The following is a 16,746-nucleotide window of genomic DNA, read 5'->3' as shown; positions in this document are numbered from 1 at the left end:
CCTGTTCACGATTTCATTTTTTAAATAACTTTGATTTAAAAAAACAAAGCAAAAAAAAACCTGACTTCTAGTCTCATTTAATTTAACGAGCCGGCTGCATCACAAAGGTTACTACTTTCTTCTGTGAGTTTTCAAACTAACAACATAAAATAGGTTTTAAAGTGCTCCCAAGCACTGCTCTCTCTTCTCCTCATTGAAGCCCCTATGTTTACAGGCTTGTGGTGATGGGCAATGTGCTATAGGTGGCAAAAAAAAATCTATGTCTGGTACTGCCAATGTGTTTTGTTTTGTCATCGTCAACAAATAAAAATCGTGGCAGAGAATCGTGGCAGACAATATTTTTCCCCAAGTCGTGCAGGCCTACCGTGCAGTCACATTACACTCTTTAATGTCATGACATGACACTGTGGGGTCCCTGAGCAGCTCCTTCAGCAGCAGACTGATACCCCCCCGGTGTATGGAGAGGTACCGCAGGTCGTTCATCCCGGCCTGCACCACCTGATAATGTTGTAGTTTCTGTTCCTGTTTTTCATTTAATCCACACACTCTGGATATCTTTATCTGTATTTATATTTCCATTACAAGTACTCACTTTTTTAATATTATCTATGGTCACAGGTGAATATAACTTATATTATGGTTCCCTGCTTTCGCATTATCACTTTAATTACATATTTAATTCAATTTTAACGTCACTTACTACACTGCAATGTTGTTTTCTTGTACTATGGCAACTGCACTTTACTTTACTTTACAATACCTTATGTGACGCCACTTTACTTTACTTCAGTCTACCTTCTGCACATTGTCTATTGTCTTGCCTGTTTTTCTTGTGTGTTTTACTTGTTTGTTTGTTTTGCTTTCATTGTAGAGAATGCTGCTGTAACAAGGGAATTTCCCCGCTGTGGGATGAAAAAAGTAACATCTAATCTAATTAAAATAGGCCATTTGGATGGGCGTAAAACTGTGTCTGTGTGTGTGTGTGTGTGGGGGGGGGGGGTATTCTCCTTTACATTCAGCAAAACCACACTATGCGCTCCAGCCTGCAGTAATAATTTTGCAGTGTTAGCTTTCTGCACCTCTGTGCAATCACAATGTAATGGTGTTCTCCATGAGACAGGCCACTTGGATAAGCATAAATCTACGTAGCAGCAGATCTTCTCTATTTTTTTTTTTGTGCTCTCAATGAGAAAAAAAAAAAGTAAAATAACCACAATATGCGCCAACCTGCAGTTGTCCCATCTCCAAAAAGCACTATGCAATCACATTACAAAGCCGTCCTCCATGAAACCGGGCACTTGGATAAGCATAAATCTACAGAGACAGGCTGAATCCTCAGGCCTCCTGCACGGCACCGAGGGGGGAAGGAGAGCCCGGTATCTGTTCGCGGACACAGATCCCACTGGCCTAACATTAATCTGCACATAAAGCGCTGGTGCGAAGGAGGTGACTTGTGGGTAATATGTGCTGAACGTCCCACAACAGAAGGGGCAGAGCAGAGCCTCTAATCAGGAAGAGCGGCTGCTGCCCACGGCGGCCGCGGCGAGGCTTCAAGCCCTGACCTGCTGACTGGATTCTGCTGAACACGCTGGAAGAGAAATCTCCTCTCCCCCCTCCTCTCTCCCCCCTCCGCCCCCCTCCCTCCCTCCCTGCCCCCCCTCCCTCTCTCTCTCTGTGTGTCCTCATTCCTATCTTTTTTCTCCTCCCGTCTTCCTCCCTCGTATCCTCCTCGATGACGGCTTTCTCTCTCTGTCGAGTATGTGCTCTGCTTTAATTTATTCTTTCTTATTCCTCGTTTCCGGTCTTCCTCTGCTCTTTTTTTCCCCCCTTTCCTTATTGTTCTCATTTTTCCTTTGCTCTCGCTTGTTTTCTTTCCTTCTCCATTTTCATTCCTTTGGCATCCTACTTTCTCATCTTACTGTCCTTTCTTTAACATTTGTGTCTATTGTTTTCATTTGCTTTCCCCTACCTTTCCCTTGATGTCCTCCCCTGCCCATTACTGTCCTTCAATTTTTTTTTTGTCCTTTCCCTTCATGATTTAATTTTCTCTCATTGCTCTTTCTTTATTACCCTTTGCTTTGGTAGATTGTCCTTTCCTCGCATTTGCCTGTCCTTTTCCTTAGCTTTTGCAGTCTCCCATCACTCCCATCATTCTCCTCTTGCATATGACATCTTTCCTCTCTTCCCTCTACATTCGCCTAATCTTTTTCCCTCCATGCCTCCTCTGCTGTCCTCCCCTCTTCTAAAATTGACATTTTCTCCAAAGTTTTTGAAAGCCGACTGGCTCTGCAGATTAAGGAGATGAGCCGGCACGCCAGTAAAATATGTAAAATTAGCCTTTCCATTTGTGATAATAAAGAGCAAGGTGTTCAAGTCGATAACCATCATCGCAAGTAAAAGCTTCGAAGATCTCAAGTCAAAGCACTAAAGGGAAATAAAAATACTCCTTTATTGCCTGCCGTGCAAAGTGAGAACCATGATCCAAACAAATGAATCAGCTTTAATCTCCAGCATGCCAAATCCTTTCTGATAACTTGTTAGTCAATAGAGCACTTTCAGGTGATTTAGCACCACATCGACGACGGCCATGTTGGAGGGCAAATTCTCTTTGTTACTGCGTATCATTTTATCAGTGCTGGTTACCTCTGCCAAGGACATTTTTCCCTGGTTCGGTTTGTCAGCAGGATTACGGAAAAACTACTGGCCGGATTTTCATGAAACTTGGTGGAAGTGTGTAGCATGAACCGAGAAAGACGCCATTAGATTTTGGAGCAGGTCTGAATCACGGGGTGGGTAGACAAATTGTTTTTTACTTCTATTTTGTAGTTTATGTTTTGGTTTAGACAATGACAGAAACAAACGGTTCTTTTTTATCACCCAGTTTATGGTAAAGTATGTTAGCATGCAAACTAGCGCTAGCGTGATAATATTGGTATCAGTTTTTTCCCATCTTTGCTAAACTAGCCTCCTAGATAGTTAGCTAGCTAACAGTCTTCTTGTGATAAGATGAGCTGATTCGAATTATGCTTCAAATCTGGGGGTTTTGAAGAAAGTAAGAAATTGTGCAAACTTTTCATTTAAAAAGAAAATTTGCCTTTTACCTGTTAACCTTTGATGTAACTGTACAGCTAAAATCTCACAGAATCTTACCGTTTTAGTGTTATATACCGGATCATATTGTAAATGGCAATGCATTCTGGGAGAAAATAACATTAAAGCACTATTGGAGAATGTCACAGATTACAGGTACTAATACCAATGCATCTTGGGGAAATAAAGGAAAAGGGCGGGAATTACACAGCAGGCAGTATATTACAGTAAATTCAAATAACACACTAAGAAACTGTTTGTCTATTTACATTAAAATACCTTAAAATTAAAAATCATATGCTTACTGTAAATAAAAAGTAGTTTACTGGTGAAGCTGCTGCCAGTATATTACTGTGAATTTACAGTGAAAAGTTTTACAGTGTGGCCTTTGACTGTTTTAAATCCCCCCAAAAAACTGGAGCATTGCTTCTAACCCTTTATGGCTAGTCTGGCTTACCGGATGCACAGTGCTGGGATAAAGCCTGACATCATGCGGTTTCAGGCCCTTTATGCTTCACCATCTACTTTGAAAGGGCACCGTTGCTGCATCGGGGGCCTATAGGGCTGCCCCAGAGAGTTGTAATTGGTTCAAAGAAGCACAAACAAGCCAGAGCATTTATCCCAGACGGTGCAGCCAGATCAGACTACAGGAGCGGCCCGGGCTATGCGAGACTAATACTGTATGACATAGTTTTTGTCAAGAAAATCGAGGGCGTCAAGTACAGAATGTGTAGAAATGACTCCTGACTCCAGTTTCTGGCTAATCCAACATTTCAACTACAAAAAAGTACTTCATCGTAGTAGGTGTGTATGTTGACTAGTTTCAAAGTCTCGCCATAAGTCGATATTCCCTTCCTCTCTTACACATCTCTTAGCTTCCTAGGCTTTAATTCTCTTCTGCTATTTGAAGATTAAAATGAGAAACTATTTCTTATTAGCACTGCATTTCATTTTCCATCTGCCGAGCCAGTGGGTAAGTTATGCATCGCAGCAGCCTGGAGACAGACGGTCTGCTGCCTGCTAATATAAAACACTGTCTCCTATGAAGCTGACAGTACTGGCCAGTAGAATAAGCTCAGGAGGTAATTGGGGTCTTTAGTGTGCAAACCAGTGGAGTTTCTCACAATAGCATTAGTCACCCAGAGTAATCAGACACAAAAAGATCATATCTGCAGGACTGCGCTGCTGCAGTTGAATTTTTGTTTTAATCTTCTTAAGATGGGGCGGCCCGAGTCCACTTTTTGAGCACTGGGACCTCTAGTGTTTCCTCCCCATTGTTGCTATAATTACTAAGGAAAATTCTGTTGCCAGGAAAACACTGAAATATGCTTCCATAAACTTTATCTGGCAGCCTTGCCCGAAAAAAGATTTCCCAGTGCATCACCTCTGCTGTTTGCTCCACCACCAGCAGTAATTGTCTGGAAAATCCTGCAGCACTAACGGCAGAATGAACCACAGTATGTAGATGAGTGTGTACAGTGTGCGTGCCTGGAGTGTGTAGTGTGTACAGGGGGGGGGTTCTACCATTGCTTCCTGTCTGTGCATGTAAATTAGGGCCACATACACGTTAGTTACGACTGACAGGAGCCACTGTGTAAAGGGGCATGCTGTGCTATGAGCGTTAGCATGTTAAGCCTTGAGACAAATGGGCTGAAAGAGATTCCTCAGCACGGATCAACACAGAACCAATCGAGGGCAGTATTATGGAGCTATATCTGTACTGTACTATAATACTGTACTCTACTGTTTAATTAGATTATTCTGTAGGGATGTATGTGAACCGGTTAAAAATGGATATCAATTTATTTTTGATTTCACATCTTTGACTTCAGATGTCACTACGTGATCTTAGTTTATTTGACAAGATTTTTTTCTGTTTAAGTTATTTTGATGTGGGGTTTTAATGATCTATTTTTGGGTTGTTTTGCACAGTTTATATAATTAAAGGAATATTTTTCAGTCATTTGTCTGCAGTTCATTCTGTTAAAATAAATCCTGACAAAATTGTATCATGAACTAGCCTGAAAATCCAGACCCAAATCTGAAAGCTTAAGGGTCGGGCACTGAGTGATGAAAGTCGCCCATCTTGAGGGGGGGCACCAAGCGTGCATTTGAAAATCTCACTGCACGCAAATGGATAACACTACGTCACAAGGGGTGACGTATCCAGAGCCCCATATGCTTAGCTACCTGCTAACTGGCAGATTGAACTGTCATCATCTGTTTAGCTCGCCTCTGGCCCGCCTATATCAGATACACCGATGTGGTTGGTGCAGCTCGCCTCTGGCCCGCCTATATCAGATACACCGATGTGATTGGTGCAGCTCGCCTCTGGCCCGCCTACAACAGATACACCGATGTGATTGGTGCAGCTCGGCTACAAAGGTATAGTTAACGAGCAGCATTACTTGATGGCTGAATAACTCGCTGAGCAAATTCAAATTGTGCTCTCACGAGAACTCTGGATTTCCATCATAATCTGGAACATAAAATCGTATTGAATCGTATAGTGAGTGTATCATTACATCCCTAGATACAATACAACAACACTACAGACATTTTACTACACACTAAAGTAAAAATGAACAATATACTTTAGCATTTCACTTATTTAAACATTTTTTAAAACAGTTTGTGATCAAAACGCTGTATAACAGCTTGTGTAACATACAACACACAGTCTCAGGCAGATGTACTGTATGTCGTTTTTGTCACCCACTACAGTGCACCATTATTTGGCACCCAGTAGGGATTTTGTTCAGGGAGTTGTCCCATGCTATAGCTAATACAATGTGCAGGAGTGTCCAAGTGTCATTTATGCAGACAGTACAGTGGACCTACACATCAGCCAGTCAAGTGCAAAATGGCTTGTTGCAAAGATAAGGAATACAATTTCTGACCAGCAGAATGTTGTTGAGCCAAGTTTAAAAACAGAGCTGTGTGTCTACATTTGCCTCCATGAGGGAGACAGATCAAAAACTCAGAAAAGGCCTTGTTTTGCCAGAGAGAACTGATAGTTTTAAGGACACAGGCCTGGGATATAGTAAGTATTTGCTGTTTTGGAGGAATTAACTGCTGCCATGCATTCCAACAGGAGATTGTCACTAATGAAATAATAATGTGTAGCATTAAGGGAGAAAACAAAATGTTGGTGTCAACATAATACATTATTAAGTAAAGCTTGAATTATTGCTGATGCATGACAAATACTTTTTGGCTTAATTGCTCCTGTCACCAGATGTTCTACAATGATTTCCAATACAATACAATGTGGACCATTTTGATGAAACATAACCGACAACAATACATGGAAATGTCTATATACTTAAACCAAGAAGGCATTCTTAGTTTTCTTAACATTTGGAAAATGTTTCATCATCGCATGACTGGTTAAACAAACACAAAACCTTGGTTAGGGAAGAGAAGAAGAAGAAGAAGAAAAGGAAGAAAAAAAGGGGGAAAAGAAAAGAAAAGTACCTTTCTTGTGAGTAGCTTCATTTTTGGAGCCTTTGGGGTCTAATAAAAAAAAGATCAGAATTAAACACAGCATATTCTAACAACACGTTACCAACTATACGTTGTTTGTCCTCATTAAGGAAAACAACCGCTTTGTCTATCAAGGAGCGAACAAGACAGCAAGACTCGATTATCTAAGGTGTCGCACTGCTGCCAACACTCAGCGGGGGCGAGCATATGGCAGTGGGGGAGACTTAGAGGGTCAGGGAGGAGGGGGAGGGGGGGGCATCAAACTGTAAAGGCAATAGCAGGAAGGAGGGATGCACAAGTCTGTAGAGGAACAATCTACTGCCATTCTGCAGCGGGCAGGAGAGGCGATGCACTGTGATGAAGAGCAGGAGGACAAGGGTTGCAATGCAGTTCTGTCAAGAGGAGCTGAAGAAAGGCTAGCAAAATGCACTACAGGAGATGCAAGAGGCCAGAGAGAAAGAGGAGGAAGAGGAGAAAGGGCGGGGGAGAATACAAAGACTACATGTCAAACTGGCTTTGTTTGGATCTTTTTGCCTTCTTTGGCTTTCAAAGAAATTTCACCTTATTTTACTTGTCTTTTGGGCAAGTTGGTGGTGAGTTACATATTCCAGAATGACTGACTCCCAAAGGAAGTGTAATTGCTTCAGTTACAAAGTTCTCAGTATGGATTCTTTATCCCCTCGCAATAATTAGACTGCAGCTACAGAAATGAAGCTGTAACCCCGTAGGAATGGAGAAACGATCTCCCAATCGGAAATGAAATTACACGTCTTGCTTCGAATGGGCCCCATTAATTTGAAGTCATTTGGCTGAAATGGAGCCCATCGGAATGACAAAAGGTTCTACTTCCACGTCAAAAAAATAAAATAATGTAAATCTTCAACCACTTGCAAATGGGCCACATAATTTCAGTCATACCACAGAAAAGGAACTTTTAGTCAGCACAGAGGCTGATTTATAATGGAAAAATGCCGACCTGCTAACGTCAAGGTATTGGAAGTTAAAGCCGAACGATAAATTGTTTCACAGTGACAAGGCCCTTTCTCGTGATCACTCCCGCCCGGAGAGCTGATGTCTGTTCTACAAAAGACTGATGTATCATAGCAGAGCGGTGGCTTATCGGATTCAACTAGAAAGTTTAAGCAAGCACAGAAAACAAAGACAAGTTTTACTGTCCTGTGACTAGGGGTGGGCATCGAGGACCGATTCCTACTTGGAATCGTTTAAAAAATTACTATTCCAGTAGAATTGTTTCTTTAATGGACTTGTTTGGAGGATTTGGTTTCAAATCTGATCATCGGATCCAAATTTAATATGCGCAGGTTTTGGTTTCATTAGCAGCCAGGCACTTGTTGTGTTGCAGCCATGGAGCACAGCAAGCATAGCTCTAGTGTGGCTTTATTTTGCACTGAAAAAGCACGGTAAAACTGTAAAACACCATTGACTCAAAATAAAACCTTCCTTTGTGAAATAAGAGACGTGAAGTGTGACCCGTTTCAACTCCATCCCTCAAAGAATCAGAATCCATAAGAACCGCAATCAAAAGGAAGAATCTGAATTGTTTGTTTGTTGGCTGTGATTAGCAGATACTCAGCCAAACCCACAACACTCCACCTGTTACTCTTTATGGTTGAGAAAGATACACTTACTCAACTACTGCTCTTACCAAAGCGTCTCAGAGATTATGAATTAAAAATCCTTTCTAGAATCCAGAAATATCCTCATGTAAAGGTCAGCTGGGGTACAGCTCATTCTCAGCTTCAAACATTTCATGGTTTGTCTGAGCCAATAATGATACCACCGGTGTGTATTTCATTGCAATTAAGTCTCAACAGAAGTTAGAAATGTCACCAGTCTCCCTTTTATTTTTAATCTACATGTACATCGTCATTCTCCTTCTATTACTCTGAACTATGAACTAAAGCCAAACAAATGTACTCGAGCTACATTGAAGGACTAATTCTTTCTTTTTCTTAGCTCCAATTTGCTGATTGATGTCCTATTTTTCTTCCGAACTGCATTGAACTGAGTAAACCAGGCCCGGCCTGCTTTGCTGTACTTGACAACTGCCACTGTGAGGGATGGCGACTACGCTGAGTCAAAGTCTGTGAGCAATATTGTAATCTGTCATTGTCAGCCCGAAAAAAAGAGAGAAGGGAAATGGCTCCTAAGATAGATGGAAAGTATTCGTCGTGACCATGAACTGTTGTAGACAGGTGACTTAAACTCTATAATCTGCTTGAATCCGTGAAAGGCAATTTTTCCTCCCTGTTCTGCACACAGCAGACTCTCTGTGTCAGGGCTAAACCCGGGCTTAGCCCCGCGGCCAGGCAGCCCGTCCAACATCTGAGCACCTGATCCTGGCATTAAAACCACAGCAGCTTTGGTATTGGGCTTTTTTTTTTTTTTTTGCTGGCAGTGGGGATCTCATAATGCGAGCTAATTACTAGCGCGGGGCAGAATCAATTCTCTTGGCTTAGTAGGTAAAAAGAAAACAATAACGTGCATTTGTGTTGGAAAGCTGAGATCCTTTTGTTAAATGAGTACATGGATTATTTTAACACTTGTTTTCTGTCTCTGGTGTACTCCCAAGTTGCCTGCAACCGCCGACACTTGTGCCATGTAGAGCCTGAAACAGCAGCTTCCCGCCTTCGTGATTGTGTCACAGCGGTAAACAATTATGTGTAAACCTCTCCATCAGGCCTTTTAGACTGATACGGTAGGCTTAAACCTTTTTTTCCTCAAGCTGGTAATTAGAGGTGTGATGGGATTCCACAGGAGGACTGAATGCCCTTTTATTAAGCAGTATTCCCCTCCCTATAAACTTATTAGCCATGGACCAGTGGACTGCAGAGGGATGACGGAGTAATGTAGCCGTCAACTGTTCTTACACGTCCCAGATTAGCTTTGCCCAGCCTCCAGCTTAACACATTCCACCCTATTACTATCTTTAGAATCAGGAAGAAACAATAATGATGTGAGGTATTTATAGCAAACTGTATGACTGAAGAGATATGGAGTTCATTCATTTTGAAAACACGGCTCATTTGACAAGGCTCTAATTATTAGCCTGATCATTTCCCTTATAGCTGGATTTCTACTTCGGCTGCACAATCAGTGCATACATCCTTGCTTCTTCCCCTTTTCCCACTCCACTCCCCCACCCTCCTATCGGTCTCTATTTCAGTCCATCTTGAGTGCCCTCGTACGTTTGGCTGCCTTTTACCATTACCCTCTTCAATAATCCTCTCTTCGCTGCCCTTGCCGTTCCGCCGCCTTGCACTAGACGTTGAAGCGCGATCAATATTTTTGCCATAACTCAGTAGAGAGTCACCTCTGCGATGGCATTAAAATTCCTCGCTCTGTGCAATATAGTCCCCATCTAAATGTTCTGGCTTGGAAAGTATAGGGCCATTACCTAGAATACTAAAACAGCTACAAGACCTTCCTCTGGGAAAGTATGTCCCTTCACTCCAGCAGATTTCTGTGTTTGCAGACTTGTAGAAAGTAGCTCTCAGAAAAAACGAAGACAAAAAAGAGGAAGGAGTGAGTAGACATTACAGTTTGTATCTCAGATCTGCTTATGTGCTGCAAGTGTTATACATAACTGAGCAATACTGAAGCCCACTGGGAACTGTGTTAGCATCAATATTCTGGCGCTAACCTAGTGGAAACATATTCTGTGTCTGCAGCGTGACACCCTGGATTGCACTCTTTGCCATCTGCAGTTCTTTCCGATCTCCTGTTGTAAGCAAATCCCTTAGAGTCTCTTCACCATTTGCAATGCTACCTTCCCCCGACCCACCCCCCCCCACACACACAAACCATTCGTGTCCCCCCCTCCTCCACCGCAGCCATTCCTCCATCCCACGCTCATTACCTTATGCCCATTAATCCCATTAAGTAGCCATTAAACAAGTGCTGATAACACCAAATGAACGTCAAGCTCCGACAGCTAATAACTACAGTCCCACCTCGGCACGTTCAACCCTGGCAAGGAGAAAAGGAGATGCAGAGAGGAACAGGGATGGTGTAGTACACAAGTGCAGTATGGAGTATAGTGTAGCATTGTGTAGTAACAAGTACTCCAGCTGTGTAGAAAAAAAGAGGAAAGAGAGAAGGAGAAAGGAGGAAGCCAAACATAAATATACTGCCGTACGATGTATATTTACTCATGTCCACTTGTTCAGACAAGAAAGTGTGTGTTCAGCTCAGACGCAAAGTGATACAGTGGTGGATTCTCAACAGGTTTTGTTTTTTTCTGATCAGAATGAAATTTAACCCTCTGGGGTCGAGTGCTTCGTCGGCAGAGCTCAGCAGGGCCAGAACAAATGAATTATTTATTTAGATTAATAGCTTCACAAATTATAGGTCATGGCAAAAGATTCAACAGAAACCTTATCATTTACACTTTCCAATGTGTCCACTGCCATATAATTGTGATTTTAGTAAAATGACATTCATGAGATAAAACATAGAGAATATCACATTACTCAGTTAAAGAAGGTAGCATTCCACAGGGAGAGCGCAAACCCAACCTCTCGTATTTGCATCTCTAGATGTCACACTGGACAACAGCCATGGTGAACCAGAGAAAATGCCATGCAGTTTCAAGCGTAAGTCACATGGAGATCAGCTTTGGATTTTGGAAGACAGACGGCATGTCTGCTCTCCGCACACAGCAGAGAACAGAGATATAGTGTGTTTTAACATGATGAGCATGTACTAAACTGGGAACAAAGGGCCCTGGTGCAGATGACATCTAACAGTACGACTGTTATTTCAGCGAAACCTTTTGTGAGTGAAAAGCCAATACTTTATCAATATGCTAAGCTGGCATACATATTAGGGATGGGGGGGGGAAATCGGTACAGCATAGTATCGCGATATTTTCAGTGGCAATACTCTACTGATACACAGGCGAGATACAAGTATGGATCTTTTATTATATATGTGTTGGTCAGTTTGCCTGCTTGACTGTCTTATTTTGCAGCAATAACATTGAAGTCATATGAACAAAGTGAGAAATGTTTCTTTTCAGATGAAACAGATGTTCACAAAGTTTCCTTTTGGGGACGTCATTTGAAATTGGGAAAAATCAGAAGTTGTAAAAAAGGTTGTAAATTACAATATATCGCAGAATATTGCAATATGTTTAAAATCGCAATAATATCGAATCGTGGCATAAGTATCGTATCGGGAGGCGTCTGGTGATTCCCACCCCTACTAAATATGTAGAATTTCAATCTGCTCTGTCTGCATGCAGTCTCTCATTCCCTGCCACTGTTTTGAACACAGCGTGCTACTCTGCAAATGGTGGATTGCTACAAACAAGCTCAAATTTGCTACCAATCTTGAAATTTGGCAAATTCTTGTAAAGGGCTGACAGAAACAAACCAGCGGTGAATCCACATGGCTAATTTGGTCTGCGTTTTTCATTCTTTCTAAACTTCCCTCCGAGTTTGAATGTCGGGGACATAGTTTATTTTATTGACGATAGCGCAGGGAAATTTCCAGCCCCCCCCGGGGGGGGGGGGGGAGACACTAAGCTTTCTAAAAATATGTCTCCCTGAACAGTTGAATAGCCATACTCTAAGCTATGAACAGCTCTTTTGCATTTTCACTGTAAAGGGCCATTACCCCTCCCATTGCTAACTCTTGGTTTGGATCAGATTAGTTGTATAAAACAGGTGAAAGTGGTTGTGCTTGTTACATTGCAAAGACTTGACATATGTGGCCAAAACAGTTGGTCATAATGGGTATGGGCAGGTTTTTTCACCAATTCGAGCACACTTTTTACAACTCGCTTATTTACCAGTAATACAAAAAAGGAAAATTATGAATAACATTTAGATAATTTACTCTATTATTGTTGCTGAACTTGAATGAATACAAAAAAAGTAATTGTACTTTGGAAACTTCTGCTTACATTTGTTCAAATTGACAATAATAGAGCATGCCAAGATCATCTGTGTGTCTGGAAATACCCTGAGACCCCAGTCTGGTTAAAAGCAGTGAGGAGAAGAGAGCTTTGCCAGACAGAAACCGTGGGAGCAGCATGAAATAAAGGGATTGGAAAAAGCAGACCCGAGCTCCGGAGCCACAGTGGCTGTTCAAGCGAGCTAGAGATGAAAACCTGCTTTAGTAGACCCACACAACACGGATGCAATTTAAGGTTGGCGACGCGTTCAGGGTCTTTTCAGGCACTGGTTTCAGTTTTGCAGGGGGAAATGGCGGTGGCAGGGGAGGGAAGGGAATAGATAGCCCAATCACTAGCAGCCCATTCTGGGTGAGCTTAAAACCAGAAGCTCGCTCGCGGTTGTTGTCCTCGTTGCTGCTCGGCTTGAGTGATGAGGAAGGACAAGGTTATGGCGGAGGAGGGAGGAGCGGAGTCGCAGCTGCAGTCTGTGCCATTCATCAAGTGCGCACGCACACACACACACACACACACAACACACACACACACACACACACACACACACACACACACACACACTCTTACTCTTGCAAATAGACACTCACAAACACACCTTTCCCTCGCTGGTTCTCTCTGTAAGTCCCTATCTCTCTCTCCCGCATACACACTCATTCATCTGCACAGCACCATGCGACCATTCATTTGCAGGGCCAGTAGATTGGAAAGGCCTGCTGTTGCTTTTCTACTACGTCTTCCTGTAACACTGGAGCTTCTGCCAGCCCAGCTTGTCAACCACGTCAAAGGAGTCCAGTTTGTTTTACAAAACAGTGGGATGGGCTCGAATACAGAGGAGGCCCGTGGAGTGGAGGGGGGAGGAAGGAGGGAAGTCAAAGGAAAGAAAATGCATGGGGCCGATCACTTTGCCTATGACCTTGTCTTTTAATCATGCAAGAGGATAATGATGTTTAAAGAAATGACAACACAATAAAAAAATGCTTATGAAGGGATGAAGGACAGATGGCAGAGTAAAAATAAGAAATGTGTTTGGCAATGGAAAATTAAAAAAAAAAAAAGGCGGAAGGCAGGACCAAGTAATGACAGAAGAAATGAATACAAAGATTACATTTAAGGGAGTTACACAATTTAAATATGACTAATTAAAATACAGCAAGAATAAGATGAGATGGATAATTTGTTAAAGTGCCCATATTATGAAAAAAAAAAAAATCACTTTTTTCTGGGATTTGAGGTGTTAGTTTGTGTCTCTGGTGCTTCCACACAAATACAAACTTAGAAAAAAAAACAATCCATGCTGTTTTGAGTGAGATTCGATTTCTAAGCGTCCTCTGCCTTCAGTCTCCGGGTGAGCTGTTCAAACTCTGCAGGTTCTCTACGTCACTTTAGACGAGGTGGTTAACTGTGGCATGCTAGCGCTAACATGCTAGCTCATTCTCAATGGAAAAACACTGCTAAAGCACACACTAGTTCACTATAACCTCCAAAAGAACTACTTCCTGTCCCTGTTCTGCAGGTATTCCACAAGTGCCCCTGGTCTAGGAGAAGTCTCCCAGCTGATCCTGCCTTGGACTGACCAAAGCTGGAGAAAGAGTTATCTAGCTGATGGGATCTTACCGAGCTACTGAGCATGTGCAGCTCCCAACAAAGATAGTATAGAAGTGAGATGTCTCACTCTGGAGCTAAAACAGAGACCTAAACGCACAGGGTGAAAACAGGACCTGCTGCAATGTGCAGTACAACAAAAATATGGTGTTTTTTTGAAAATTAAACCATGTGAACCTATTCTGGTACAACCTCAAAAAACCTGAAAATGAGCAGAATATGGGCGCTTTAAGTAATGTAAGAAAGGTTGATGGGAAAGTAAAGGGAAGGTATCAAATACTGAGACAGAATGAAAGATTGACTACAAAACAAAGTAGACAGGAATACGAAAGACGAAAGGGACAATTTAAAATGTGAGGTACAGAAAAAGAACTTGGAAAAAGTCCAGGGAAGGAATCAAGCAACTTAACAAAACTTGAATGAGTCAATAAACGAAGGATGGAATGAAGGAGTAAAGGAAGGAAAGACAAAAAGGGGAGGGGGAAGGGAAAGAAATCACAAAGCTGGAAGAGAATGAAATAACGGATGAACTCATGGATTATAAATGGCTTGTCCTGAATGTGTCAGAAGTGTTTGCTCTCCTCTCTGTTTGATGAAGGAACCTGCTAAATCAATCGGAAGCTTTTTGCCCACACAGTGGACCCCTGGTCATGATCGGTGTAATTTCCTCTCATGCTGGCACATTTGTAGCTTGCTTCCCATCTCATCCCTCCCGTTTCCCTCCCTGCCCTCCATCCACTGTCGCTGAACGGCAAAATTAGCTGGTGCTAATTTGATGAGTTGTGTGGGCGGAAGAGAAAACCTAGCTGCACTTTCATGCTCCTACCATTTAGCCACTATACCCCTCTGCATTGTGACCACATTCAGTTACCCTTAACTGTCCAGGTGGGTCTAAACTGTCCAACATTGTGATAGTAGGTAATTAGTGGAGGTTCATAAAGGCAAATTGTTCTTACTTTGTCCTGAAACCCGCAGTGCAATTAATCAAATTTTGGCTCCTAACAATCACAAAAACAACGTAATCAAGAAAAACAATTATTTTGCACATTATGTTTTTCAAGTAAACTCTTATTTTGTTTTGTGTTCTGAATGAAAAAAAAGTTCAAATGGGAAACGTATTAAGTGAAATTTCACAGTTTGGTGTTTTCACTGTTCCTTTTTTTAACTTCAAAAAATGCAACATCTTTCCAAAAGTGTTAAATAACTAGCTTTTAATATTGACCAAAATAATTATGATACTTTTTTTCCATAATCGAACAGCCCTAGTTTACAGTTTGGAGCAGTTTGTGAACAGTGTTTCCTGTTGGAGATAGTAAGTCCCTTTGGGGGGGGGGGGGGGGGGGGACTTTGGGCTTTTTCACTTTGTAAACCTATAACATGCACAAAAAAAGATATAAAACACAATAAAGGAAATGGAAAAAGACAAAAAGCATAATATGAGACAAGTGGCTAGAAGAGCCTGGGATTGAACCACCAATGTTGTAAATGTAAATGTAAATGTGCTGTATTTATATAGCGCTTTTCCAGTTATAAAACTGTTGTGGTGATCTCTTGACCACAGGGAATGATCAGTTCTAGCAAACACTGACCTCAAGCTGTCCTTAAGAAACTCTCCAACTGATGCATTCAAGGAACCCTGGAAATCCATAGTTCAACATAATACAGTCAAATGTTTGGGCATTTCAGTGTTGTAGAACAGTACTAACAACGATATTCCATTTTCACAATATCCCAACAATTACTATGAGCAGTGTTACTGACAAATTGTATTATTATTTCATATTCATATTACTTCGTATTATTATTCTCATACCAAACTAAGTCCCTCAAACCAGGGTTCCAGGGCACCTTGGGCTCCTTGAGAGGTTTCGGTGTGGGTCTAACACAAAATGAGGGGTCCTTTTATTTCAGTGTAATTTAATTCACAATTATTAATTTTAAGGATCTTTCTTCACGATAAAACCTTTGCATGCTATTTTCTCATGTCTCAAACTGTTATTATTACTTATAATAGTATTATGGTAATTATAACAGTATAATAATATTATTAATGTATTGGTTGCCTAAGACACCTTCACTGACTCTGCCTCACAAAAGTACATTTTTTGTTCCTTCTCTTCCCCCCCCCCCCCCCCAGAGTTTATTAAGGAGCAGAGCTGTCAAGCTGTTTACTTCATGAATGTGATGAATGCAGTGGCGTAGTTATCTGGTAGGGGACACACACACACACAACACACACCACACACACACACACACACACACACACACACACACACACACACACACACACAACACACACACACCACACACACACACACACACTAAAGGAAACTGCATGAATGTGCCAGTCGGGGAGCTCACGCTATGCCACTCTGCCGACCTGACAGCCATGACAGAGGCTGGAAATTCACATTGGGCCCCGTCTGCTTTGGCCCCTGACACAATTAGCTTAGCAGGTTACATAAAAGATGAGCTTTGTGCTATATGCGTCTTTATCACAGATTAGTTTGGTACACATTACCCCCCCCTCCCCCCCCAAAAAAATGAAAGAGAAATATCTGACATGTTTAAGAGTATCAATTTGAATTATTTTTAGGTTACTTTTTTGGGGGGTTGGAGGTGAAATTCTGAAA

General features: G+C 41.8%; 1 protein-coding gene across 2 annotated transcripts in view; it reads right to left on the bottom strand.

Annotated features, from left to right (window-relative positions):
• The window catches only part of glra1 (glycine receptor, alpha 1), a 127,540-nt gene that overhangs the window by 75,770 nt on the left and 35,024 nt on the right, over window positions 1-16,746 (bottom strand). The window contains exon 4 of one of the 2 annotated variants that reach the window (XM_032527600.1): window positions 6,568-6,606. The exons of the other annotated variant lie outside the window; for it this stretch is intronic. Within the exon in view, the coding sequence (XP_032383491.1) occupies window positions 6,568-6,606 (39 nt within the window). The remainder of the gene's footprint in view (window positions 1-6,567; window positions 6,607-16,746) is intronic. 2 annotated transcript variants of the gene reach the window in all.

This window comes from Etheostoma spectabile, chromosome 10 (assembly GCF_008692095.1).
Source record: "Etheostoma spectabile isolate EspeVRDwgs_2016 chromosome 10, UIUC_Espe_1.0, whole genome shotgun sequence".
Lineage (NCBI taxonomy): Eukaryota > Metazoa > Chordata > Actinopteri > Perciformes > Percidae > Etheostoma > Etheostoma spectabile.
The sequence above is the reverse complement of the archived record's forward strand: the minus strand, read 5'-3'. Positions and strand labels throughout refer to the sequence as shown.